General features: G+C 39.0%; 2 protein-coding genes and 1 non-coding gene across 11 annotated transcripts; 2 read left to right on the top strand and 1 right to left on the bottom strand.

Moving 5' to 3' along the window:
- Positions 1-672: 672 nt before the first annotated feature.
- On the bottom strand, positions 673-22,051 carry LOC101468106 (BUB3-interacting and GLEBS motif-containing protein ZNF207). Of its 6 annotated transcripts, XR_013098329.1 has the most exons (15): positions 21,903-22,051; positions 21,502-21,628; positions 21,273-21,411; positions 21,013-21,198; positions 19,548-19,623; positions 19,396-19,448; positions 19,097-19,245; positions 18,809-18,901; positions 17,709-17,936; positions 17,430-17,559; positions 17,046-17,229; positions 16,712-16,792; positions 16,134-16,194; positions 1,417-1,530; positions 673-1,092 (listed from the first exon to the last, which is right to left on the bottom strand). XR_013098329.1 is itself a non-coding variant. In XM_004558434.5 (11 exons), exons 1-11 carry the CDS (start codon positions 21,941-21,943, stop codon positions 17,066-17,068), a joined length of 1,386 nt encoding a protein of 461 aa, XP_004558491.3. In that variant the 5' UTR covers positions 21,944-22,051; the 3' UTR covers positions 15,925-17,065. The 6 variants fall into 6 exon arrangements, 1 of the variants encoding a protein (XP_004558491.3); XR_013098327.1 differs by having other exon boundaries at positions 16,712-17,229; XR_013098328.1 differs by having other exon boundaries at positions 16,134-16,792.
- LOC101486431 (uncharacterized) lies at positions 2,656-14,727 on the top strand. Of its 2 annotated transcripts, XR_013098332.1 has the most exons (6): positions 2,656-2,753; positions 4,816-4,990; positions 5,264-5,475; positions 5,765-5,820; positions 5,913-5,949; positions 9,131-14,727. It is a non-coding gene; the product is annotated as an uncharacterized LOC101486431 (transcript). The 2 variants fall into 2 exon arrangements; XR_013098331.1 differs by having other exon boundaries at positions 4,816-5,475.
- Positions 21,491-27,865, top strand: lg4h17orf75 (linkage group 4 C17orf75 homolog). Of its 3 annotated transcripts, XM_076883119.1 has the most exons (11): positions 21,491-21,679; positions 23,012-23,179; positions 23,484-23,558; positions 24,008-24,133; positions 24,551-24,681; positions 24,830-24,888; positions 24,983-25,102; positions 25,884-25,948; positions 26,065-26,204; positions 26,284-26,387; positions 26,508-27,865. In XM_076883119.1, exons 2-11 carry the CDS (start codon positions 23,037-23,039, stop codon positions 26,721-26,723), a joined length of 1,179 nt encoding a protein of 392 aa, XP_076739234.1. In that variant the 5' UTR covers positions 21,491-21,679; positions 23,012-23,036; the 3' UTR covers positions 26,724-27,865. The 3 variants fall into 3 exon arrangements, with proteins under 3 accessions (XP_076739234.1, XP_076739235.1, XP_076739233.1); XM_076883118.1 differs by lacking the exon at positions 21,491-21,679 and having other exon boundaries at positions 22,853-23,179; XM_076883120.1 differs by lacking the exons at positions 21,491-21,679; positions 23,484-23,558 and having other exon boundaries at positions 22,852-23,179.

Below are 27,865 nucleotides of genomic sequence, written 5' to 3'. Positions count from 1 at the left end.
AATATCTGGATTATCAACCTTCATCTTCATCTTATCAACTAGCAGAGGTGTTTGCTCTGGTTTCATTTACAAGAAAAGCAAAACTTAAAGGGAGTTACGGCTGTCCTCACTCAAACAGCAGCAGCAGACTTACACAGGTTCTCTCATTTCCTGGTGGATTCATTTTTTCGTATTTTCACTCCCATGATTTTACCCTCGTCTCTAATGCAGCATTTATTCTACATTTAAAGATACAATGAAGTGGGTTTAATATGGAGTGAATTACACTGCACTTAGTCCGCCTTCTCTTAAATTACAAGCATACTCATCCACGTGAAAAATTATCTGTAAGTCTGCACTATTACAGTTTTACACATTTAAAGTCAATTTAAAGTCATTAGTTTAACTTTCTGACACATGGAGAGGTGAGTATCATGAAACCAGAGCCACACCTGACAACATAAATAAATAAAATTCAGGGTTAACAGAGGTTTAATGGATAAGTGGGGAAAAGACAAAAGGATGAACAAAAAAAACATTGACATGTAGTTGTTGCAGTTTGCTAATGGCTGTAAAATATGCCTCACTTCTTTGTTAAAGAATTATTTCATTTTCTTTATGTTACGTCCCCAGGCTGGTCTGGGGGGTTTGAAGGGACTAACAGAGGTAAATAGTGAAGTAGGAGCCAAGATGGTAATTTTAAAAGGTTTATTTCATGCTAGCATTGAAATTCTGGTTCAGAATGAGGGTTAACTTCAGGGAGAGCCAAGGCCAACATAACAAACAAAACATTCCTGATATGAAAATAAAAGAAACTTACCTAACTCCAAAGAAAACAAAATATACAACCTATAACCATAACCTACCTAACAACACATAAACAGGAGAAAGCAGGGTGTCAAAACAAAAGGCAGCTCTCCCCGACAGGCAGTGTGAACATGAAAACACAAAAGCACATACAAGTCAAGAGGCATGCAAGCCTGCACGGGTACGGCAATCAAAATGGCCAGAGGGCCCAGAAACACAGCTCCACAAGCCTTTAGTAGTGCTTTGCTGATTGACAAATAGCTGGATTCTGTGAGCAGCATCCAATCAGGACAGAGGAGGTGGAGCCTAGACAAAACATAAGGAGTTAGTTGAAAGAAGAAAACCAACATCCTCCTGGGGGATGTAACATTTTGTTTAATTAATCCTCTGAAGAAAAACAACAAAAGAAACAAAAAAGAAAAACAAAGTACAACCACTTATACCTAGAACTACTGGGATATACTAGTTTTAGGTATAAGTTGTAAAAAGTAGTAAAAACTTGTCAGTGATCAACACATCATTACCAGGAGCTGAATAAGTTGTCGGCATATTACACTGAAATGGTGTTTGCTTGCTAGTCTGGGCACTTTATGATTTAATGATTTTCAGAGCCTTTTCTCCCTCTCTTACCTGGCATGGTGAAGATTTAAAGGTGTTATGATCCGAATGAGTGTCTGGTGTTTTTCAGCTTAGTCCCTGTTTTCCTGTGTCCATCCGTGAAGGTTCCACATCTGCATTTTCCACCTGTAACCCATCAACGGCAATCAGCAGGATGACATTTAAGACCAACTCAGCCTTCCGTTCATCACCTGTTCATCAGCTACCTCATGGTGGTAACAGGCCTTCATGTGTCATGAATTATCTGCTGGTCATTCCATGTACACCAGCAGCCCTGCTGTGATAATAGGGGCCCTGTGTAAAATACACACATACACCTTTAACTAACCATCCTCTCTGAGATTGATTTGAGGAGGCGTATGTTATTTTTGTGAGATATGTCAAAATGCTCCCAAACTGCTGATGTTTTTTTTGCCTTTTTGGTGGTTCCATGATGTGCTTATCATGTAGTTGCAAACTCATGATGATCATCACCATTGAACAAACAGCTCTTTATTACAGCCCCGATCAGTTTAAGACCACTTGAAAAATGGTAAACCAAAACAAACAAACAAACAAACAAACAAACAAACCATATTTTGCATCGTTGGATCTTAACAAGGTTCCAAGTAGACCTTCAACATGCAACGAGAAGAAATGGAAGTGAGCATGCAATTTATTGAAAACAGCGGTAAAACTGAAACAGGCTATTTTTATTATGGTATAACACATTTTCACACACACAGTTCCACAAAAACAATTGTCTAAAAAGGTGGCATTTTTGGTCAAAAAAAGTAAACTTTTTGGCGTCAAATGACAACAGCACACCATTATGACTTATTACTCCATCATTTTAATCTCAAACATCATATTCATCTTCCTACTCAATCACCATATATTTATGATCATATTTTTGGGGGCATATGATTATTGATTATTATCGAATTATGATATATCAGAATTTATGATGTTCATAAAATGCCATTAACCTTTATTACTTCCTCAGTTATAAATCATGTGACTGTTTAACTGGTAGGCGATGCAGAGATGATCACTGAAAAGGTCGGCACAAAGGACCCATTGAACGATCATGCAGTGTAAAACCACGAAACAAATTGAATTAAAAAACACTTTTTGTGAGGCATTTCAACTCTCTAACAAGAGGATACCTAAGTTTCAATTTCTTGCTTAGTTTCTATTACTGCAGTTTCGTTTTTTAGTAGTGCCTAATCCCATCTATGTGTACAGTCAAAATAGACACGCCCAGGATCACAAAAACGAGAGTAGCCAAAGCAGTTGTTTCTGCAGCACAAACCCACATCTGCATTTGGTCCAGGAAGCGGGGTGTTAAACTCTGCTGATCAGATTAGGTAAGTACATCTGTAATGTCAGCATATATGCGTATTCGTATTCACTATCGGTGGGTTAAAAAATTATTTCCTGATTCAAAATGATTTTAGTTTTAATAATGCGATCGCGATTCATTAAATCCTTTAAATATAAATGTATTTTGCCAGAAACGCTAGAATCTCAGGTTAAAGGTCAGAAAACAGCTAAAACAGCAAACTTAATGAAAGATTAAAGAGCAGGTAAACGGATTCCGCAAAAAGATGTCAACAAAAAGCGCGGACCATCCCGTTCACCCAATGGCACGTACGCGGACATGCCGTTGGGTGCTGAAAGCCGACATCTCACAGACTGGAAAATAACTTTCTGTCCACCATTTTTGTGACTAACAGTCTCGCTTCTGGATGACTGTTGTTGTAATTTGGTAATGTATAGATAAAACTGAATTGAAACTTCTGCTTACTAAGTGGTCCTCTCATGGGCAGTGTGCAATCACACAAAAGAACAACTAAAATTTCACCATAATTGTTACTGGAGAAAAGGCAGTTTGGAAATTTAAATGATGAAAAAATTGTATAAAATAAATAATTTTTAAAATTTCACAGTGTGAAAAAAAAATTACAACATACTAATAAATGTATAAAACCACGAAACAAATTGAATGAAAACACTTCTTGTTAAGCATTTCAACTCTAACAAGAGAATAACAAGAGTTTCAATTTCTTGCTTAGTTTCTATTACTGCACTTCCATTTGTAGTCCTATCTATGCATGCAGTCAAAAAAGACACACCCAGGATCACAAACACAGGAGTGGCTAAAGCAGTGCTTTGTGCAGCACAAACCCACAACTGCACAAATCTCAAAAAACTATTTTAACATTTGCCAAACAGCTTAAACAGCAAACTTAATTAAAGAGTAAAGAGCAGGTAAATGGTTCAAAGATCAAAACTACACTTCACATTTGAAAAACAACGTCATTAATTCCCTCTTACTTTTGCTATTTTCCTTCCACCATGATAAAATCACACTTCCTGCTCAGCTCTTTCTCTCTCAGTGTACTTCAAGAACAGTTTCCCATCAAAAACCTCAATTTGTTTGCATTATTCACTTGCTTATTAAGCACCAGTCTACCATTGTTCACAGCACTGTTGGCAGCTGTTTGTTTTTTCCCCCAAAATGACCTATGAAAAAAAGCCTAATTTCTGTTGTTCAATACAGAAGAAATGTAAACTTTTGCAAATTATGCCATATTGCAAAACGCTTAGCTGTGTCTCTAATAAAACCTCTGTAACTTTGCTCTGCTTCACTTCAGCAGTATCAGGTAATGTTCATATGTTTATTCATGGTTTTCTTCAGTTTTTGAGCTACTGCTGAATAATCATAAGGTGATTATCTGCTCTAAATCCATTACTGGAGAAAGCGATTTTTTGAACTTAACCTGTATAATATCATTTGATGCATGAACAGAGAAACTGATCATTTATGAGGAAACATGCTCAGGTGGATGGGTGGATCTGGCAGACTAGTATATATTCAAGTAAATGATTAACACATTGAACCGAATAACAGTGTTCAGAAATTCAGACATAATTTATTCTTTTAGCACTGTTCAAACTGGATTGTTTAAATGAATTATCTCATCTAAGTACTTACTTGAAAATCACTGCATTGGATACAAGACCATGTGTACTGAAGGAAAAATAATTGCATTCATATGAAGGAAATTAATTTATTTCAGTACAGTAACAGACACCATGTGCTATTTATCCTTTATGCTTGTCTGAGACCATTAAAAACCTCACAACAACTACATAATCTAGCAAACAGTTTAATTTATGGTCAATAAAACTGAAGACCTACACCAATCAGGTATCGCATTATGACAACCCGCCTAATATTCTGTTGGTCCCCCTTTTGCTTCCAAAACACCCCTGACCTATAGAGGCATGGACTCCAGTAGACCCCTCAAGGTGTGCTGTGGTATCTGGGACCAAGACCAAGAATTAACAACAGATTCTTTAAGTCCTGCACGTTTAAGGTTGGGGCTTTATTGATTGTACTTGTTTGTTCAACATATCCCACAGATACTAGTCTATGGGAATTTTGGAGGCCAAGCCAACATAAACTCATTGCTGTGCTCCTCGAACCATTCCTGAACCATTTCTGTGGCAGAGCACATTATACTGCTGAAAGAGGCAACAGCCATGAGAAAACTCCTGTTCCTATGAAAGAGTGAACATGGTCTACAAAAATGCTTAGGTAGGTGTATATTGGTGCCAGGTGTTCCCCAGGTAAGTGACATGCCCACCCATACACGTGGTGTAAAAGAAAATGTGATTTATTAGACCAGGTCATCTTCTTCCATTAATCCATGGTTAGTTCTGATGCTTACATGCACATTGTTGGCACTTTCTCTGTGGTGAACAGGAGTCAGTATGGGCACTGTGAAATGCACTTCACACACGTACACACCCACACAGTTCTTTAATGCCAGATGCCACGTTTATTTTTAGTTTTCATTTGTTGTGACAGGCCGTAGTCTGGACAGCTCCGGTCTCAGCTGATCCCAGCTTCCCCTCCGCTCCTCTCTCCTCTCACTAAAAAGGGGAAGGAAACTGTCATCAGCCCAAACGCCATGAGCTGTTCTTACCTGCCTCTCCAGCACCACCCCGTTGAGCTCACTGCACCACTCCTCCCCTGCAGCCGCGCCCGGGACCACACCTCCGCCACAGGCACCCTGACAGGTCTGTGGCTATGTAGCTTCATATGCAACAAACTGAAGCACTGTGTATTCTGACATCCTATCAGAAATAGCGTGAACTTTTTAGCAATCTTACCTACAGTAGTTTGTCTATTCGTCTTGCCAAATGGACCAGCCTTCACTGCCAACATGTACTGGTGAGCCTTGGCCACCCATTACCCTGACCCGTTATGCCTGATCTGTGTATATCAACAAAACTGATTTTTGAATAAATGTAATTTTCAAACATTTTATTTTCAAAACTGAGAGCATGCTGACTTTATCGCCAGCAGAAATACTGAAAGAGGGATGATCAACTATACTGGTGTTCTATAGTCTTGTGAATGTGGTAAGTGTAATCTTCTACTGCACCTGTGCAATTCAAATTATTAGAAAATACAACGTAGTAAATATTAAACTTAATGTTTTTGCTATTCATAGAAACAATCAAAAATGGAAAGCAGCAGCTCAGAAATTGGTGAGTATGAAATGTATATCACAAGACCAGGTTAGAAATAAAGGCCTGATATAGGTAGAAAAGGATAGTTAAATTCCTTCTAACAGTTATGTTCCAGAGCAGAGCGCTGCTTCTTAAATGTGCTGCATTGCATCTGGTAGATTTGCAATCACTGTTTTGAGTGTGTGCGATCAATTCAGGCAGTCACATTTAAATGCTGGCAGTCAGTATGTGAAATTGGTCGCAAAGAGGCATGTGATTCTACACTTCCTTTCAATTCCTTTAATCACTAGCAAGCTGGCGCGGTCATTCGTAGTTTGCATGAAAGATGTCAGCTTGTCTGCAAACAGTCGCAAACTTCTTGCTGAACAGCAGTAAAACTGTGAAAGTGTAAGCAGAGAATATTATCTTGAAAGTAAAAGCTGTGCTCCGAACCTTTCACGGGTGGTGGTATGTTGTTCAAGTAGAGGGCAAACAAGAGAAAAACACCCAGGTGCAATTACACATCTGATATGGGTTTCAAGATTAGTCATATCAGCAGAGTGCCATATTCCACTCTGAATATAGAATAGGTGAGTGTTGAAAAAGACTGTTCCTTTTCTGGCTTTAGTCTCACAATAGCATGGAGAAATTTCTCCGGCACCTCGTTCAATTTTGGGAAGCATGATATTATTAAGAGATTGCTTGCTTGTCTGAATACCTAATTATTTACAGACTGATGATGTTGTGGGCCTATCTACATTTTAACATTGTAAAGATTCCTTCAGTGCAGTTTTTTTTTTAGTGGATTGCTGGATCTATGATACAAATTAGCATGGCATTTCTTTCTGTTAATAGAATAAGGTAGTTTTGCTAATCACTGTTGAGTGTAATGCATTCATAAGTAATGTATTACTATCAGATTGTACTATATAGTACAATCTCGCGGCCCATGTAACCTCTACTTGCAGCCCGCATAATGACGTGAAGAAATATTTTTAAAAATTATTCACAAAAAAGATTTAAAATGAAGGCAATAGGCAGAGTGTTTCAGGCATAGCCCTAAAGAAAGTAGCCTCATGGGCTGGGCAGTGCAGTCCGTGCTGCAGGGAGAATGGACTGCCATTTTGTGTCTGTGAGCGCAAGGGAGGGAGAAAAAAAAAGTTAAAAAAAAATACAAGGTGTCACCAAGTAGAAACGGGAGCTGGAAGCATGTAAATATAATAATAACCACTGCAGCCAAAAAGTGTGCCTGACGAGCCCAGTTGTAAGTAAGCTATTAAGACTCGACTGTACACTGTGTTCGTGTTTTCCTCCGAAACAATAAGTTCCGTTGGAGCAGCCTTTCAACGCCTCTCTCTGTCTCTCACTAGCAAAGTTGACCCACACAACAAAGTAAAGCTAGTTTTCGGCTACGAGCCCGACACGAACCCGATGTATTAGCCAGAGGTTCCTTTACGGTTTTATGCCTTTAAGGTTCGGAGCCGCGGACCAGTTTTATATATGAGATCGCTACAAAAAGTGCAGCCTTACCTAATGTTGTTATAAAACGGCTGTGTGCAGGCAGGAAAAGAACCCAAAGTGCAGACTCCGGAGACAGACGTGAACTCAAAAAAACAGCTTTAATGCTGAACTCAAAGTAACAAACCTCCAAAGTACAAACAATAACGCAGGCAGGGAAAACCAAAACACACAAAGCATAAGTGAGGGTAGATAAGAGTAGATCGCAACAATGACAAACTGAAACACAGGGCTTAAATACATAGAGGGAGCAATCAGGGAATGGACAACAGGAGGGAAACACAGCTGGGGCAAATCAGAACTGACGAGACAAGGAAGCGTAAACTGAACACACTGAGATAAGACAGAGACCTTCAAAGTAAAACAGGAAACACATAACACAGACTGAACAAAAGACACAGACTCACATGCAGGCACTACAACAGAGGGAACAGAGACGTGGGACCAGGGCAGACACAGACACTGACTGGACACGGGGATATAGTGGACAGGGGAGACAGCAACTAAGGATTACACAGAGACAAACCATAAGACATGACTCTAACAAAAACCCAAAGACTAGAAATTATAAATAATATAATAAACTCAAAAACCCTGGGTCAACGACCCAGGCATCCTAACAAATGTCCACCCTACTGTTACTCATTTTATATTAAGATTTAAAAATATAGTCGGTATTGGTATGGCAAGTAACCTTCAGCAAAAGTAATAAATCGCACAGCAATAGTACATTCATGTAGTTGTAAAAAGCATGACAATTTATTAAGTAATCCAAAGTATTCAGAATATGTTACTCTCATTGAGTAATGTAACGGAATACGTTACAAAATACATTTTGGGGCATGTATTCTGTTATCTGTAGTGGAATACATTTTAAAAGTAACCTTCCCAACACTGCAGATATAATAGTTAATTGCGTTACAAGGGCTCTTTAGTTATCTGTACAGAAAGAAAACATTTTTTTACCTGTGCACTTGTTACAATCAGCTGATGTTAGTTTGCAAGTAAGTGGGAGGAAAATGTTTGCATGGTCTACAACCTTTTACGAGTGGAGATATGAATATTACTCTTATTTTTATTGCACAAATGAAAAAGAGAATAGAGGTAAAGTGCAAATTGTATTCAAGACAAAAACAACTGCCAACACATGTGAAGCTCTTTACAAACATCTGCACAGACAACATGCTGGTATAAAGCTAGCCAAGAAAAGAGAGTGATATTAAAGCTGAGTGTATGTACAAAATGTGAGTCTGTATCCTACGAATTTATGTTGTTGACTGACAATTATGTGACAAAGTATTTATACGTACAGTAATACAGTCCATAGGTAATCGACTGTATTACTTTTAAAATTATTTTAAATTCCATCATCAATATATGATATATTACTTTTTTGAATAATAACCTCAACCCTGCCAACAATAAGTAATAAAAAATAATCATCACTGATTGATGTTATTCTATTTTTCAGATTTCTTAAGAATGAGCACAATGCTATTATCTAAATCTATTATATGTAAAAAAAAATAAAAAAAATTCTACCAACCACATTTAAAGCTTAGTATAGTATAACATTATTTCAAATTGTTTTACAAGAAGACACTGATGGGAGTAATCATTATAACCTTTATTATTTTATGATTAACCTATATTTAACTAACTTAATTTAAATAACACAACTGATTTTAAAATTTTGTTTCAGAGTGGCGTGAGCTTCCATATGACAGCTGGACAGAATCTCATGTTAGTTCCTGGCTGAAATCCATTGGAATAAAAGAATTGTACATAGGAAAAATGATGGAGGAGGAAGTGACAGGACCAGTTCTCACAACTGTAGACCGGGATTTCCTCAACAAAACAATTGGAATGAAAAGTGGCCAAATTGAACACCTACTGAAGAAACGAGATGAACTTTTAATACCGGAACAGCAGAAAATAAAAAAGACAAGCGATTCATCTGGCAAGAGTAGAGATGGCAAAAAGGAAGCTGTTAAAGATGTAGAACAAGAACCAAAGCTTTCATCACAAGAACTATGTGACGGAGCAAAGGATAAAAATATTCCTACAGAGAGCAATGATAACATATCCACTACAGAAGTGGTTTCCTGTGACTATCGTAAATTTGACCAGGATGAAAAGGACTTCAGGTACGTGAAACATCATGTGCTTCCTCCTGAGACAGGGACTGAAAACATGATGGTTCCATGCCATGAATATAAGTCGCTTGAGATTGCATACAAACTAGACTCAAAGAGGTTACAAGTAAAAGTAGCCAGTGAAGTGTTAAGATTTGCATGCGCATGCATGAATATGAGAGCAAATGGGACAATTCACTTTGGCATCATGGATAAAGTCAAAGGAACTCACAAACATGGAGAAATCATCGGGATACCTGCAAACAATCGAGAAGACTTTGTGGATGCATTAGACTACATTGAAAGGTGCTTCAAAGGGTCAAATCAACAAAGTGATGCCAGGAGTTGTATAAGGCACCCGCGATTCATTGAGGTGCTTGACAAGGAAAGTAGTGGGAACACATGGGTCATTGAATATGACATTGTCCCAAAAGCAAGCATTGTAAAAGATAAGCTTTACTATGTTGGTGTTCCTAAATTCTCTGAAAAAGACAACAAAGTCAAATGTGAAGAGAAAATTCCCTATTACAGAGTTGGAGCAAACACACCACGTGTACCTGAAGACGACCTTGTTCCTTTCATTCAAGGACTGAGAGAAAAAGACCAACAGAGAGAGGAGGCAGAATCTACAAGCAATGAAACAACTCTGGACTTTGGCGAGGATCAAAAGAGGAAACTTGCTATCCTCCTAACATGTGGGAAAAAGCACATGGACAACTCTCTGTTTTACATTGTTGTAACAAACAAATTTCAACCAGCGCATCTTGACAACATAAGCTTCTTAGTTCACATGAATTTATTCTGTGTGTTTGACTTTGACCCAGATTCAAAAACATCTGGTCTTTGTGGAAAATACAAGAAACAGAAAGCGGTAAACCTTCACTTTTTTGATGACTATGCAAAAGACAAGAGAATTGATGACATCAAAAAGTCTTTACAACTTCCTGAGAGAATAAGTTGGATTTTCTGCAATGGAAGAAACAACTTCCCAGGTGGAGAACAACCCTGTGATGGGAAAACTTGGATCAAAACAAGAAAAAGGAAACTGAAAAAAGCAGTGTCACTCATCTGCAATGACATCCTTTCCAGACGTTCATTTGTTGTCCTTTTCCTGCTCATGTCCGATGTTGAACAGCCACTTGTTGAGACTTTCCATGAATTCTACTCAGAAATGAGCGGACATGAATTTTTGGCAGTCATATCAGAGTCAAAGGAAAACTACAAGAAGTGGTCAAGTCTTGCCCAGGTGTCTTGCCCGATTTCTGATCTCAAAGAAATCAGCATTGTTGAAATGCCACTGAGTCACGTGGATGCCACAGTTCAAAGCATTCAACTATTGAAAAATCAATCCACAAGGACATTACCAGTCCCAAATGGAGGCCTGTGCTTCCTAAAGTCAGTTGAAGAGGCTATGCTAGATTCTTTGGAAATCATCAGTGTTGATCAGTGCAATGATACAAAACTAGAGATCATGAGTGAGGAGGAAATCCAACAAACTGAGAGCTACTTCTATCGAGGTGGAAAGATCAACTGGATCAACTTCTGGCTTGCTGATAAACACAAGTGTGGGGTGATTATAGAGAGGGATGCCTACAAAGAAGCAAATACCATTCTAGAAAATATAGTACATCGTCCCAAAGCCATACGCCCCATAGAGAGTGTGAACATATACCATCATCCAGGTAGTGGTGGAAGTACAGTAGCACGGCAGATCCTTTGGAGGTGGAGAAATAAAGTGCGATGTGCAGTTGTTAAGCAGGGTAAGGAAATCACAACTGTGTGTGAACATGCAGTGAAACTGAGGGAACATGATGAAAATGACAAAAATATCTGTCTCCCAGTGCTCCTCCTGCTAGAGGACCACAATCCAGATTACATCAATGACCTCAGAGGGCACCTTGGAAATGTTATTGCAACTAAAAAGATAAGTTCCTCTGTGTTGTGCTTTATCCTGCTCATCTGCAACCGGTCAAACGATCCAGAAAGTATGTGCAGAGCATCATTATCTCAAACAGTAGCAGTCACTCACAAGCTGTCTGCAGAAGAGAAGCCCTTGTTCTCAAAAAAGCTTGAGCAACTCAAAATGCAATTTGAACCTGACTTCATCCTCACATTCGTACTGATGACTGAAGGGTACGAGCGAAGCTACATTAAAGACTTTGTAAAAAATCTTCTAGATAAAATCAATCATTCAACACCCACAACTCGTCTCATCAGATTCGTGGCTCTCTTGAATTGCTACGTAAAAGATTCATACATATCTGTGTCACACTGTGAAGCATTACTCGGCATTGCAACATATATGGATAGAACTCAGTACCATGCCTTTGTGGATCATCTAAGTGATGAAGCCAGGCTCATTTTCATCCACCTTAACCAAAGTTCAACACACATCCCATCGATACGAATTATTCATCCACTGGTGGCAAAAGAAATTCTGAGTCAGCTGTCTGCTAATTTGCCTCAGAGTGATATTGCCATGGATCTCATCAGTGATAAGGTATTGATCAATCACAGGTTTGACAGAGATGAATTTCTGAGGTTTATCAGAGCTCTTTTCATTAGACGCAACAAGAAGAGCAGAGGAGATCCTAAAGACACAACTTTTTCACCCCTTATTGAGCATGTCCGTGATGTTGATAAAGGGGGTGTTCAGAAAGCTGTTGATCTTATGAAAGCTGCTTACATAGCTTTAGGAAAAGATGCATGTGTAGCACAACAGCTTGCTCGGCTGCTTTACACTTATAATAGATTTGAAGAGGCTCTTGAATGGGCCAAAGAAGCAAAATCTCTTGCACCACATGATACATTTATCCTTGACACACTGGGACAAGTGTATAAGTGGTGGTTTTATCACTTGTATGATACCCTTGAAGAAAAAGAGCCATCCCCTGAAACGGGAATTGAAATCATAAGCACAGCAGTCAAAGGAATTTCTGCCTTTCGGGCTTCTGAAAAAACACCTAAAAAAGAGACTGTCAACCTTAACAATTCATACTATGGGGAAGTAGATGTTGGCTGCAGGCTCCTAAAATTCCTGTCAGGAGTAGATGTTTTTTCAAACACTACTGGAAAATCAAAGCTGATGCAGTACCTGCTGACAGACTACATACCAGCAGAGGTCAAAACACCCTGGCAGAAGTTTCATCAACAGTTGAAAGGCTTACAGAGGAGCTTGAGCCAAGCACTTGAGTGCATTTCTGAGGAACTCAGCTATTTTCAAACTGACATTAGTGAAGAGGATGAAGAGCTTGATGCAAGAGATCCAGAGCAAGTGCACAATCCAAGAGAGTGGCTGACAAGAAAGAGTGCTGTATATGCTGAATTTTTTTGTCTTACACCAGATGAGAGTGATCAAGCAACAGAAAGCAATGACATTGACATGGCTGGTCCACTTGAAAAGCTTTCTCCATTCCAAAGACAGATGAGGGCCTACAAGCTTGGTGGAGGAAATGTTACATCTATCATCTCACTACTTTATGACAAGAAACCAGAGAGGGCAGGAAAAAAACTTGAGAAAATCTTTAGCCTGTACCCAGAAAACCTGATGTGGAATGATCTTGATCCAACAGAACTCACAAACTTCATCTTTTGTCAGATAGCTCTCAACTGTATTCTACCTGGTTCCTCAAAGCTTCTGTCTCTTCAAAAGCTACAAAAATTCAGCAAGAGATTTGTGACAAAAGGGAAACACATGTCATCAGCAAGCGCTCTGTTCCTTCTCTCCCTTCTGTTTTGGCCTGAGACAAGTGATGAAGTAAGTTCTGATGGTGCTCAGACCCTTTTCTCAGCCATCGATGCCCTTCAGAGACTTTGTGAGCAAAAGATCCAACAAAGGTCTCAGAGGAAAAGCAGGATTGTGACACACTTCTTTCTGGCAAAGGCAAGAGGTCTTAACAAGATTGTTCACAGAAGTGCTATTGAAAAGGAGATTAAAGGCACTCTAAGTGAAAGAAAACTAAAATGGCTGGGAGGAGAAGTATGGAAAACAAAACAAGTTGTGCAACTTCTCAAACGGGTTGAAGGGTGGACAGAAAATGAAACCTTGTTTGTGAGATGTGGAAGCAGTGGCAAGATCAGAGTAGTTCCTCGGTATAGTGCCTCCCTGCCTCACGGAAACGAAAAAGTCAACTTCTACTTGGGCTTTTCATTTGATGGTGTAGTTGCCTGTGACATCCAAGTGATGGACTAATGTCTTCAGTGTAAATCTCCAATAAGTAATAAGTAATAGTAAATGTAGTTCACATGACCTTGACCTATAAAGAGTTACAGAGACCATTTGTTGATTTTACAAATTTAATAAGGCCAGTGTGAAACATGAGTTATTTCTTTCTGAGTTTGTTATTGTTTCAGTTCCAAATACCTTTTTTTTGCATGTACCACTGATCTTTATAATTATGACAACTGTAACACATATTAATGCAGCATTGTGTGCATATAACTCCTTACTGGGATGGATATATGGAGTTAAACTTGTACTGTTCTAACAGTAGTTCAGATCGGTAATTACATATGATTCACGTTTGTGTTGACTTGTCTGTACTGAATACCAATGTTGTTTCTTTACTTGTAAAATTGTGATGTTGTATTTGCTCACAAAAATGTCTTGAAAAAGAGTTTTTAATCCTAATTACATTTTACTTGGATAAATAAAGGATAACAAAAATAAAAAGAAGAATGTTCAAAAAGTCAGAGTTTAAAAAAAACATGCAAAAAAAGAATAAGAATCACTGTAAATAATTTCTGAAACTATTTTTTAACAGCGTTTACATTTGGAAAAATGTTAAACATTGTGTTTTTCTGTTGTTAGCATATTTTTTTAAATGATCTTTGAATGGTGAAACAAAGTGTGCCTCATTTCTAGAAAAAAAAAAAAGGATATTCTTGAGAGACTGCAAATGTGTTCTGAGATAATTTTAATGTGGGACAATACAGTTCTTGTACAGACGTTCATGTAAATACAGACTGCTTTCCCACAAGCATTGCTTTTTCTACTTGACAATGTTTGATGATAGTACTTTCTTAACTTACTGTTTGTATTCATTTTGTGTTTGTATCATGAAATGTAGAAATGTTATTTGCATTTACATTTATTTAGTGAAAACCTCAGTGTTCAACATCCAGTGCAGAAAAAATAAAAGTTAAATAAAGTTAAATACATCAGAAGTTATGAATTGGTTTATTTAAATTGAGACATTTTACATTGAAAGTTTTAGGTTGAAAACTGAAGCAAAGTACATTATTTCATAAATATGAGCCAATTAATTTTCTTTCATGGAATGGTATACTTCAAGAAGTAAACAGTTTACAGAATTAAAAATAATAATAATAAGACTATACTTACCAATAACGTCTGCCTGAATGACATCTGTATATTGCTGAAATCATTTTCAAATGCTCACTAGCATTTATTAGTAGTAGTGAAAAACAATTGCAGCACACCAATATAAAATTCCTTTCAGATTTATGAAGGATGCAGTTTTTTCAGACGATTGTGTCAGACATAAAAAAAAATGCCATACCAAATACAATTTGACGAACATCATCAATCAATTATAGTTGTGGTACTTACTGCTTTAACTAACCCATTACTGGCAGAGATTCTCCTTTAAGTAAATAGTTCAATTCAAATGATCAAATGAGGAAAGCTAATAAAACAAACAGGATTAAGTAGTAAAGCCATTTTAAAGCCATGTGAAAAGTAGTTTGTTCATTCAAACATCCTGCCACACATTTTAACTGCAAATGGTGATGCTACTGTAGAACCTTTAGGCCTTGAACATGCCTTTAATAGTCCGTATAATAGTAAAACACATTTGAAAGCTCTATACTTTAAAGACTTTTCAGATGGTCTCACCCACAGAGATCTTCACTGGTCTAAAGATTTCAGAGAAAACTTCTGCCAAGAAGTAATTATCAATTTTAAGTTGGTTAAAAATGAAACTCAAGTTTCATTTTAAAACTTTTTTCTTCTGTGCCTGGCTGTGATGCCATTCCTTGTCAAGAAAGCTGAGGGTGGTTTCCCTCTCTTGCTGATGGAAGCAGCATGGACTGCTTTTATTTTAAAAGCAGCAATGGCAATTTCCCTTTTGAACTATAGTGGCAATTGCTTGTTCCATGGTTATGGCTGCACAGGAATACTCATTCTCATAGGTCATTTACTACAGATCCACTTTGTACAACACTTCCACCATGATCAGCTGCCTGATCACATGTGGTTTTCTCTGATCTATTCCACATTATTACACAAAATGTTCAAAAACCCAGGACATGATAACAGAATCAGGATAGTAATACTGAGACTGAGTTTAGTATCCAGGCTTAGGGTTCAGGCAGACTAGCGAAGAGCTTGACCAGTAAATGGAGGACAGGGTAGATAGTTTAATGACAAACAATGAAATATTGTTTACGTTTGTTAACATGTTTAAAGAAAAAGATGCCTAAATACAAGAACACAAACAAGGACCTTCACCAAACTTGCTGCAAGTTTGGGGACAATGATATCCAACAGCATGTAAGCTGTGAGGGCCCCTGATAATGAATGAGAAGACAGAAAACAGTGAGACTTGCCTCTGGCTGAAACAGGGCTACACTGAGACAGGGCCTCAGCCAGTTCCCCACAATGGCATTGCTACAGGGAGAAGAAAAATCTGGGTTTTAGCACTACAGCCTTTAATGATCTGGATGCTATGCACCTGTACAATGCTTTCTATCAGTGACATGTACAGAGCATCAGTAAAAGACTGCCTATAGATAAAAGACAATATTTACAAGCATTTTGCATTTCATATACAAGATATCAATGTTTACTGTTCACCTTCATAATAACAGAAGAGCAGTCACAATGCAGTTTATACCAGGAGTACAAACCTGTTGTGACGTCTCAGCCCAGCAACATCCCACAAAAAAATCTAACATTTCATTACAATACAGTTTCACAGTCATACATATACTAATAAATACCTCCTTTATTTAGAGTTAAGGGAGTAATTGTTCATACAAATATCAACACAAAGACAGAGTTAGAGCATGAACAGGTAGTAGAAGCCCTCACCAAACAAAGTTGGGGACACAAGTCCAACAGCACTACGTGCTGTGAAGGCCTCACCGTTTAGCTTAGAACAGAAAGGTATTTACATCAAACTTGCCTTGATAAAGGGTGGGTACTGCCCATGTAACTCCAGCGCCTTCACAACACTACGAACCATATCTACTACACTTCTATACACCTAAACATGAAAAGGAAAAAAAGCCACAAAACAGAGATGGTTTCAATCAGAATCAAATCAAACAGGTCTTTGATAGATGCAATGTAATATTTCCCATGCCATGGGATGTTTACAGCTCCTGTCTTTGCTGTTTATTTAATGTCTCTTCCTCATAGCTCAGTAGCAGAACATCAGTATACTTTGGTAATATAATACCAATACTGGTTTCTCTACTAGCCGCTGAGGGCATTAGAAAAGGGTTGAGAGTCCAAACCTATTGAAGAGAGGGAGACTTCAGTAGTGGCCTCCAGGAGACATGACAGGGGGTCTCGTGACAATGGTTGGCCGTGGAGGGCCTCCCTGGTACACTGGGGGAACAACAGGAGGGGCCTGAATATACGGAGGTAGTCGCCCAGGTATGTAGCCTGGCATCCCCTGCTGTGGCCCACCATACTGACCTGCAAGGACCAGGCTCATTGGTAAAAACATAATTTTTACTGCAGCCCTTTTAAGACTCTACAAACATTATCTATAGAGCACTTTCTAAAACAATTAAAGCTGAAATAGAGTTAAACATTTTCAAGACTACAAAAAAATGAAGCCAATTAAATTAAATTATTTGGTTTACAGTTGGCCTAAAACTACCAGTAGTGTATACCAGGTATGGGATGCCTCATGCTGTGCTGCTGAGGAGCCATCATGCCACCCACTGACGCTGCAGCACTGGTGGTCTGGCCTTGACGGGGAATACTGCACTGGTACTGGGACAACTGAGCGCGAAACTCTTCCTACGGCACAAAAAAAGCAAATAAAAGTGATTTGACACTTGACATGTGTAGCTCAGCTGGGAGGAAAAAAACAAGAAAAAGATTTGTTTTAAATAAACACATTGCATAACTACTTACTTTAACAAGAGTGTTCCAGCTAGAATACTTACCAGTGAGATATCCTCATCAGGGTGGATCAACTTACTGGTTGCACTGGAGGTGGTGAGCGTGGCAGGCTTACTGGTTACTGTGGAGGGAGGTTTGGAGACCGTACTGCTGCCAGCATTTGGGCTGGCCAAACTGGTGGAGGACTGAGTGTAGGCTGGGAAAGTGGGCTTTGCGAGGTCGGAGGTGGTGGAGGGGGGAGTGTGAGGGGACCCCGACACTGTCTGCTGACTCTGAGGGAAGAGACAGGAAAGCAGGTTAGAGACACTCAGCAGAAAGACCTTTGAATTTCACAGGGGGGTCAATTTTAGTCAAACTCCAAGATTACTGCAATGATATCGATTATTTGGTCCTTTTTAGCCTTGGCATTCATAACGTTCATGAGCAGGAATAAAATGCATTTGTCTGGAACAGCTATAGACAAAAAGTTTAATACTTTGATCTCTTCCTTGTATCCGTAATAGATGACAATCAAAAAGTGTTTCTTTCATGTGTTCTTTTTTAAAATGAGAATTTATGACCCTAGATTTTTTTTATACTCACTAAACTGTAAATTTACATTTTAAAATTTAAAACACCAAAACAAAACCTTACAGGACAAATTTTGTAAAGCAGCACAAATATCTAATTCATCTGACTAAACAAGCTTTTACCATATTAATGCCAAGCCTATAAGATGGATCTGTAACATTTTACTCCACCATTGTAACATGATAAGAAATCTTTCAAAGTTTGACTAAAATAAAACCAGTTTCTTTAGATCTGCAGAAAAACTAAAAAAAAAAAACCGAATAAAGTGCTGAGCATGCTGTCATATTTTGCCCAACAACAGAAGCCCATATATTATACATATCCGCATAATTCTTCACTTTAACATTTGATTTTAAGGTGATGAAGCTATTTTTAATATTGAGTGAATGCAGATAAATTAAAAAGCAAATTAAAAAAATAGCTAAACATTTTAATTAAGAAAAAAAGAAGAAAAAACAGCTTTGCAAATGAAAGAGATTCAACCTGCCCGCCACAAGCAAACTATACACAGTTGTGTGCATGCCAGCTGTAAAGCAGCAGGTTGTCAGAGTAAAGAGGGCAGACAGCCTCATACTTGTGAAGTGCTAGGGAACAGAGCTTTAGGGGAAGCGGACTGAGTGTCTGCGCTTGGTGAGGCTTTACTTGTACTTGCAACTTGACCGGCCATCTGTAGCACAGGAAAAAAGTAAAGAAAAGTAAACAGAAAAGTCTTTCAATTAAAAGAATTCCTGGGTAAAGTCTCCTTTTTTAATCAACCCGTGCAAGCTTAGACATCTCTTACTGAAGAAAACTGTAATGTCCTGTCAGAATGCTGAGAGGAGGTGAAAACTGTGCAGCGATAAAAAGGCGTCAAGGGTTTTACCTGCCCAGCACTCGGGAAAAGAGGCTTTGTGACATCAGGTTGCACCGACGGGCCAGCAGGAACTGCAGGTCTGGGCAGCACGCCTGCAGCAGGCGGGAGCTGAGGCATGTGAGTGATGGCTGGACGGGTACCCATTGGAGGAGGAATGCCTGATACCAGCAGAACAAATGAATTCCATGTGTGCAAACACCTCACTGCAGTAGTGTTACTTAGTATTTAAAAATATTAAAAAGAAATAAATGAAACTGAGTTACAGAGATCTAAGTGGATCCTGAGGGTGTATGCTAACAGGGCATTACCTGGTGGTACACCGGGCATCATCGGAGGCATCATCCGACCCATTGGGATCATCCTAAATACATAAGAAAACATGATGTTTACAATATACAATATATATAATATATAGGGTTTGACTGATAGAAAGATTTGATTAAGAATTACAAAGATTTACCCTGGAGGCATTCCTGGCATTACAGGGGGCGTCGCTGGAATCATGGGTGGCACACCTGGCATCATCGGGGGAATTCCTGAAGCAAGTAAAAAAATTGTACTTATATCAAAACACACGATCCTGCAACTTCATTATGTGCACCGGGGGAATAAGTCCCAGTGGCCAGAATTGTGGCCAAAGACTCTAGGTCCTGTCTATTGGTTAGCTTTAGAAAATGTGAAGGAGATTTTAAAAAGTCAAAAAAAATTTCACTGTCTAGAAATTTCAGTTTTTTACAGCGTGCTCACAGTAAAAAAATAAATAAATAAAAAGGGGGAAAAAAGAGGGAGAATAAACAAACACATATTCTGTCACATTTAGTTATTACAGTTTAAGTCCAAAGTGTCTGCTGAAAGATTCCTTAATTCACTACAGGAACGTCACTTTATCATGCAAAAATAAATGAGACATGCTGTTAAAATTTCAATGCTTTTTCAAATGTTAATAATCTGATGGATTCTGTTTGCAGTTTAACTTCTTTATACTGACAGAAAGGGGAGTTTCACTGATCTACCCCACTTATGATCAAAGTGTGCCGAATGTGGCCTATAATGCAAGTTGAGTTTTCATTGATAAATACAATATATTACGCCCCATTGTGGATCAAATAGTTACTTCAGATGAGACACAGGAGGTCATTCAAATTCATGTAAGAGAGTACCGGTTTAGCTCACAATAGTTACGACTCTGACCCGAGGAATCCCTTTGTCAGTACCCTCGAAGGGATGTGTGTCTATGTAACGTACACCATGTGGTTTACACGTTTTGGCTACAAGCTATGTGTTGCACACATAATGCAATTAGCATCTTTGATGTTTGATACTTTATGTAAACTTACAAAACAACAGGAATGAGGCTCAGTATTTGGGAACCAGCAATTAGATAATTTTGCACCAAGGCGAAAAAACAAAACAAAAAAAAGCATAAATACTATGTTGAACAGCCACATGGGGTCACCATTGAGTCATTCAAACACCAGAGGCCTTTCTCATTTCTCTAATTCGTGCCTTATACACTGTGACGGATGTTTCAAGGATGTTTCAGTTCCTAAAATGCTTTCAGAAGAAAGCGGAGACGAGGCTTCCCAGAAGCTTAAACCTATAAAAAGAGGCGAAGCACACAGCTGGAATACACAAACCACAGTGCAAGGAAGACTCTTTTTTTTTTTAGCATGACCACACTTTCTTCCTTTCACTATTTTTGTGACAAAAACAGGTCTATCTTGTGGCACAGCAACTAAAGTAACATTTATGAACACTGTTATAGCTAAAATAATAAAATACATCTCTGTCAAATGCTACACATAAATTACGCTGAGGCTCCTTCCTTGCATCTCAAACTAAGACATGAAAAAGAAAGTAGGACTCCATTACAGTGTTACAACAGTCTTGAACATTGCAGATCAAGTTAAGTATCTGTTCCCCACCTGAGTAGCTGCCTGGTGGTAATGCTGGGGTCCCAGATCCAACAGGAAGCATACCAGGCTGGGTCATAGGGGGGACATAGCCAGCTTGTGGCTGACGTGCAGCAGGCTGCTGAAAGGAGGGACCGGGCTCATCGTCGTCATCATATTCATCAGAGTCATCCTGGTTCTGCTTCTTCTTCTGAGTCTCTGAAAATCAGGATGAGCAGAGTCAGACATGTAGCTTAAAGAGATGGATCCTGAGATTATTGTGGTGTTAATACCTTGGTTCTTCTGCTCTAACATCCTTCTCCTCTCCTCCATGTCTTTCTCTGGAATACCCTCCATGCCGTATATCTCCAGTTCAATATCTATTCTTCCAGGTATTGCATTAGGAACTCCATCAATGGTCTCTTTATGTACCTACACATGTGAAGTGGTACAGCGTGGTAACTTCACTGCACGAAGACACGATTTAGCTTCACTTCACTTGCATTATTATCGTTTCCTCACCTGCATACAGTGGATGGCGAGCCCGGGGCCGGTGTACAGCTTCTTATGACAGATGTGGCACTTGAAGTGTTTGGCTTTCTGATGCTGGATGAGAATCTTTTCATCATCGAAATCTCTGTTACAGTACCTGAGATAACGGCTGAGGAAACTTTGGATGATAAACTCGCTGCACTTCCAGGTGAAAATATCGTTTAGTTACTACAGATATTTTTAATATGTATTTTATTTAGTATCGCTAAAAATAAGCTGAACAGCCACATGCCAAGTAAACAAATAACTGTCATGTTAGCTAAGTGTTGCTTAAGAGCTGCTAATTCACACAACCGTTAGCTGGCAAGACATAGAAACGGGTGCCGACTGGCGTAATATAACAGTATAATGTAAGGTGTGCTAAAGGATACCAACACCAAGGCTTCATCTGCTTTTTCTTCTTCCTGCCCATGATTTTAGCGTTGTCAGTTCACTGCCTGCTAAAAATAAAAACACCTCACAGCGATGGCGTCAGCTCTCCAACATCCCATAACACACTGCGGCCACCTCTGTGATTTAAACAAACACTCACCTTAAAACCTGTTAGGACAAAATAACTATTATTAAAGATTATTAAAGTATTTGACGATACCTGGTTACCTTAAACATATCTGTAGGTTCATATACATGTGATATTTATTTATTTATTTATTTATTTATTTATATCTGTTATTTAAATTATCAGCAGCCTTCTTATGGAATCGTAAACTCTAGAGATAGCTGTGTAGACCAACAGTTTCTGAAATACTCAGACCAACATGTTCAAAGTCACTTCAATCACATTTTTTCCTCATTCTGATGCTCGGTTTGAACTTCAGCAGGTCGACCTGACCACATCCACATGTGCTGCCACGTGATAGGCTGGTTAGATATTTGTATTAAGCCGGTGAACAGGTGTACTAATTAATAAGAATACACTATAAACATGTGCAGGTATTATGCATAATATATTTACAAATTAGTTTAAGGATACAATATTAATTCCTAATTATCAATTTCTAGATGTCAAATTATTAATTATTAGCCTGTTATTATTAATTTACGACACAGATTTTAAAAAATGAAGTAAATTCAAAACTACAAGATTGAGCTATATGAATCACAGTATGCAAAATAAGCCGATCATAACAGAAACACAAGCAAGATATATTAAAAAAAAGACGCCAGAGTTACATTGGCATTAAATAAAGATATTAAAAAACGTTGCAAGATTTAATGGGTTTTAAGCTCTTTCGTTATAGGATGTTACCCTCGCTTTTATTTACCTGGTCGGACCCAGGAACTTCCAGCAAACCACTTTGAAGTCGGACGTATTTGGAAACGTACAAAGAGGACATGCGCAGTAGGACCATAAACGAAGCCGTTGTTTGTTGGCTTTCAGTTAATATCAGTCAGGGCTTGCAACGTTTACAGTCCTTTTTTTCATATTAAAGCAGCTCAGCTAAACAATAAAGTTTGTCCTTGTCATCTTCCACTGTAGCCGCTGCTAGCTTTCTCCGTGCAGCATGTTTGCCTCCCAAACCTCGTCCTTCCAAGATTCAATCGACGTGGAGGAGAGAGATGACTTTGACAGCGAAGAAATAGCTGGATACAGCCAGAAGATTCAGCTGAACTGCTACTACACCATCTATCTTTATCAAGGCACAAGGTAACCGTGGCTATTTATCTGCTAGGTTTCTTCTTTGCAGAGCTTTGCTGCAACCATATGATACCTATGGTTCTGCTTCTTGCATCGATAACTCGAATTTAGGAGCATGTTTAAAATCTTAGGATTATTACTGTGGATAACCCTTATCCTCCTTTTATTTCTGAACACAGCCAGGAAAGATATCTCTGTGTCGTTTATGGTTTTATTTAGCTGTATTTGTCCCTTCTCATGCTATTATGCGGGTAAAGCCCACTTTATACATTAAACTCTAACCAGGTGATGAGTAAACTGTCGATTGTCTTAGATCTGAGGCTTCTGGGGAAAATGTGGCATGGAACCAGAGACGAGCAGACTCCACAACCAGTCAGGAAGACTTTAGGTAACGAAGGAGCCAGCGCCTACCTCCCACTTGCTTTGCCTGGTTTCTCTCTGGCTTTCTTTGTTGTGCATCAGTGTTTCCACGAGCTGCCACCGGCAATCCGATTAACATGGATTCAGTGCTGTTTTCATTCATGGTTTTTGTTCCAACTGGTCATCACTCTGCTTCTGAGTTACGTGGCCTTAAGGTGCCTCCTGATCTAAACAGTGGCTCCACTTTTATGTATCAACTACTGTTGGTAAAAAAAAAAAATAATAATAAAAATAACTTTGAATGTCTTTGTAGAGTGTGGAAAAGTTTAACAACTATGTGACTCAGTTGTGTGTTGTGTGCTGCATATTGTCATCAGCTTTCTCCATCTCCTCTCCATTGACTTCAGTGGCTTCCACAAACTTCTCATCCCTGCACTGGCTGTTTTTATCCACACTGACTCTCTGCTTTGCCCACAGCCTCACACTAATTGACAGCAGCCTGCCATCAGAGGCAGAGCCAGAGCTGCGGACCTACATTTCAAGGAGGCTGAGCAAAGGAGCCCTGCTTGGAGGCATGGGCAACATTGCCACTGTGGAACTCAGGTAATAATTTTACATACAGCAGTGGTAAGCTTACACACACTCAATATGCTTTCTTTGAACTGTTCTTCTTCCGGTGTGGAATGATTGTACAGCTACATCTTTAAGAACTTTAAAAATAAAACAAGAACTGGGTGCACAAGCTTCAATTTATTTAAGATTTTCTCTAATCCACACAGAGTCCACAAGCTTCTGGCTTAACTTCAGCTGGATATTTGAGCACATGTTTTGAACCTCATCTCGTTTGTTAGACTTGTGCAGGTCATGATGTGGAAGCATATTATGTATTTATATCAAAGTGAATATAGCCCGTTTCATTTAACCATACTAATGAAAAGCTAAAGTTTAACTGGAAATATGGCTCAGCAGTGGAAATGTATACATTTATTAACACAACCATTCTGAATTTTTACTCGACAGTATTCCAGAGCAGGCCGTCGGCTGCTACTGCTGCCTCCTGGAGCAGGAACGGTCTCCCGAACAGCCGGATTCCGATGGAAATGGATATGTCATCTGCTTTATGGGAGGGTCTGAAAAAGGACTGAATTTATATCCTTTTGTATAAAATAAGCCAAAGTTCTAAGTAAATTGCTTTCCAGGACTATTATACGTGATCCTCCTTGCTGCTACGGAATGTGTTTCACTGCATTGTTGTGGTGCGTCCGTGTTACAGTTCAAATTCCTTGACTGCATACACATTCAGATTAGAGCTCGATAAGTACGTCCAAGGCCTGCACAGCAGCCTGCAAACCCCAGAGGTATGACAGTGCAATAACAGTGTAACTGTGTACCAATAATATGTTATAGTATTATCCGTGCAAGACTGACGTGTCCCACTTTGTTTGTGTTTAGCTGCAGAACCTTGAGACGGAGGTGCGCCCCTATCTGAGTCAGTGGTACGAGGAGTCTGTGATGCACATTCATCGAGTGGTGCAGCTGGTCCAGAGCAACATCAGCTTCCTGCTCCACGCTGTGAGTCATTTCTCACCACTACACTGTTTACTTATTGAAGTATGTCCAGTAAAGATAAGTGCTCACAAAGCAAACACTCATCTGATACAAGAGAATAAATAATTAAGATAAGAATGGAGGACTCAAGAATAACACTGCGAGTTGCTCTAGAGAGGAATTTTGTTTAATAGGTACAATACTCCATGAGACAAGTGTTGGAATAATATCAGAAGCTTGTGACATAACCCTGGTGAGGAAGACATTACATAACAGTTACCAAAAAGTGTTTCTAGAAACAAACCTCGGTCACAGGTGGTTTGGTTTGCTCTCATTTCAAGAATATTACATCATTTCTATCATCAAATCACCCCTCACTTGATCCTCAAGACAATTAATAGATTTATATAAAATGTGTGGGGCGCTAAAAAAACAAATTGAATTAAGCACAGGTTTCCATAACTACAGTGAGACTTGCCAGGGTTTCCACACATTCACTGTCTGTGATCAGTCTTTATCCTTTTTACACGTCTGAAAAGTATTGGAACTACATATACTCACTGACCACTTTATTCAGTACACCTCAGTAGTAGCAGGTTGGACCCCCTTTGCCCTTCATAGAAGAATAAATTCTTTATTGCTTAGATTCAACGAGGTGCTTGAAACCTCAGTTCATTTTGACATAATTACACCAAGGAGGAAGATGAGTGTTACTTTGGTTCTGGGTGAACTGGTTTTGAAATCATGGTTTAGCTGTCTGTTTCCAGCTTAATTCATTTCAACCTCTAAAACCTTGTGTGCACAGGCTCTGAGTCACACACATGTCGAGGTCATCAATTCAGACGAGAGGACAAAGGCTGACGTTTCCAGGTGAGTGAGGTGACGAAGTCCATGCTGATCCTCATGTATCAGGTCTGTCTTTCTTCCTGTTGTTCATGTTCAGCAGTTCAGTGTGAAGAAAAAAAGCATCCACTTTATGCTCTCAGGTTCATCAAAGCAGCCAGTTTGCAGGGACTTTCCCAGCAAGACACCACGACCGCTTCTCTGTGCAAGGCCATCTCAGAGGACGCACAGTCTGCCCTGATTATAGACTGCTCCACCAGCCCACCCACACTCACAAAAACTGGTAACTCACACACTGTGACATGTATGTAGTCTGTCTTTGTAATGTCTGAGAAACTAATAAAAATGTTTTGTCCCCTCAGTCAGTAACCGTTTCTGTGATGACTGGATTCAAGCATTTCTGAACGCTGCAGAGCGTTGCAATCCGTTCCTGCTCAGACAGATTCTGGAGAACTTTAAACTTAAGGTGGGAAAACACACACACACAGACTGTAGTTGTTTTTTTTTTTTACTTGTTGCCTTTTTTTTTTCCATCCTCGCCTCTTCCCTTTTTGTAAAACCCACTACTTTGTCTCTCCCCCTGCAGGCCATCCAGGACATGAACAGCTTGAAGCGCTTTGTGCGGCAGGCAGAGATGAGTCACTACGCGCTATTTCGCTGCTGCCAGTTCCTGCAGGGCTGCGGAAACGGGGACGTGCTCCTGCAGAACGCCCGGGCCGAGCACAGCGACCTGCCCGAAGCCTGCAGCATCATCACGGTCCTGGAGGAGTTCCTCAGGGAACAATCCCAGGCCCAAGCGTGATCCCCGACCGACGTGCACTACCAGCAAACCTCACACTACAATCTAAAATATCAGATATCCTGAGAGAATCGCAGCTGTCGAGGCTGCTGCGTAATAAAATGTGTAAGTTATAAAACTGTTTTGGAGACTGGTGGTCAGACTTGGAATATACTGTACTGTAAAGCAGTGACAGATTTAGTAGCATCACTGTATTAACAATGACAACTATTAACGCCAGCTGTAATTCACAAATTATAACTTTCTAAGGACATTACCTCAGTGAAGATAAGTACAAATTGAAGAAAAACAGATTGTTTAAACTGCAGTTGTTGAGTGGGTAGTGCAGCTTGTGTTGTGTATCACGATACTATGAACCAAATATTATTTCTGGTATTTTTGCTAACTGACAAAGATGACAACAGGGCGTAGCGTGTGGCTTATTTAATTCTATTCTTATCAGTTCATTAATATTTAGAATTTATTTTGATTGTGAGGGGAAAAAATTACTGCGACTGCACAAATCACTTTTTACGCATTGCTTGTTACATACGTGCGCCTTGTTTTTGCTTGTATTTCAACACAATATATGCACTACTAAATTATTTTAATGAGTAAGGATACTGTGTGTGTACCAACTGTATGTTTAGTCTTACTCTGGTAACGGAAAGAAAATTGTCGTATTTGTAATGTGTGAATATTTTTGTTTACATTCAGTATCACAGCCTTCATCAGCTCACAGGCACCACGTGATCGCTCGCTACATCACTAAACTGAGTGCGTGGCGTTTAAAGAGTTTCCCACAAAATAAATGAAATAAGAGATTAAAAATACAGATTTGACAACAAGCTCATAGTAGACTTTTACTTTCTTTCCTTCTTTTAAAGTGTTTTAGCATTAAGCTCAGATCATTCCCATTAAATCAAGTCCAAAGTGTGTAATACAGCAATATCAGTAAAGTATAATGGTGTATACTTTTAAACTGTGAACCAAGTTTGACATGTAAAATGAATTGTTTTTACTTTTGTGAAACATAGTGTGACTGACCCTGCAGTTCTTTGTGTGTACACATTTCTGTACAGCATGTTTTCTCTACCTATAAATATGTGTTTGTGGTTCTCTGGTCTTGTATAGAAGGAGTAAATAAATACCACAGTTGAACCTCT

This window comes from Maylandia zebra, linkage group LG4 (genome assembly GCF_041146795.1).
Source record: "Maylandia zebra isolate NMK-2024a linkage group LG4, Mzebra_GT3a, whole genome shotgun sequence".
Lineage (NCBI taxonomy): Eukaryota > Metazoa > Chordata > Actinopteri > Cichliformes > Cichlidae > Maylandia > Maylandia zebra.
The sequence above is the reverse complement of the archived record's forward strand: the minus strand, read 5'-3'. Positions and strand labels throughout refer to the sequence as shown.

Excerpts from the sequence above, each read along its gene's own strand:
- lg4h17orf75 (XM_076883119.1), top strand. The coding sequence starts at position 23,037 with ATGTTTGCCTCCCAAACCTCGTCCTTCCAAGATTCAATCGACGTGGAG. Across the intron at positions 24,682-24,829 it reads TGAAAAAGGACTGAATTTAT|TCAGATTAGAGCTCGATAAG; the intron begins ATCCTTTTGTAT and ends CTGCATACACAT. Across the intron at positions 26,205-26,283 it reads ACCCACACTCACAAAAACTG|TCAGTAACCGTTTCTGTGAT; the intron begins GTAACTCACACA and ends TTGTCCCCTCAG.
- LOC101468106 (XM_004558434.5), bottom strand. The coding sequence starts at position 21,943 with ATGGGCAGGAAGAAGAAAAAGCAGATGAAGCCTTGGTGTTG. Across the intron at positions 21,629-21,902 it reads CAGATGAAGCCTTGGTGTTG|GTACTGTAACAGAGATTTCG; the intron begins GTATCCTTTAGC and ends CCGTTATCTCAG. Across the intron at positions 21,412-21,501 it reads TCGCCATCCACTGTATGCAG|GTACATAAAGAGACCATTGA; the intron begins GTGAGGAAACGA and ends TCACATGTGTAG.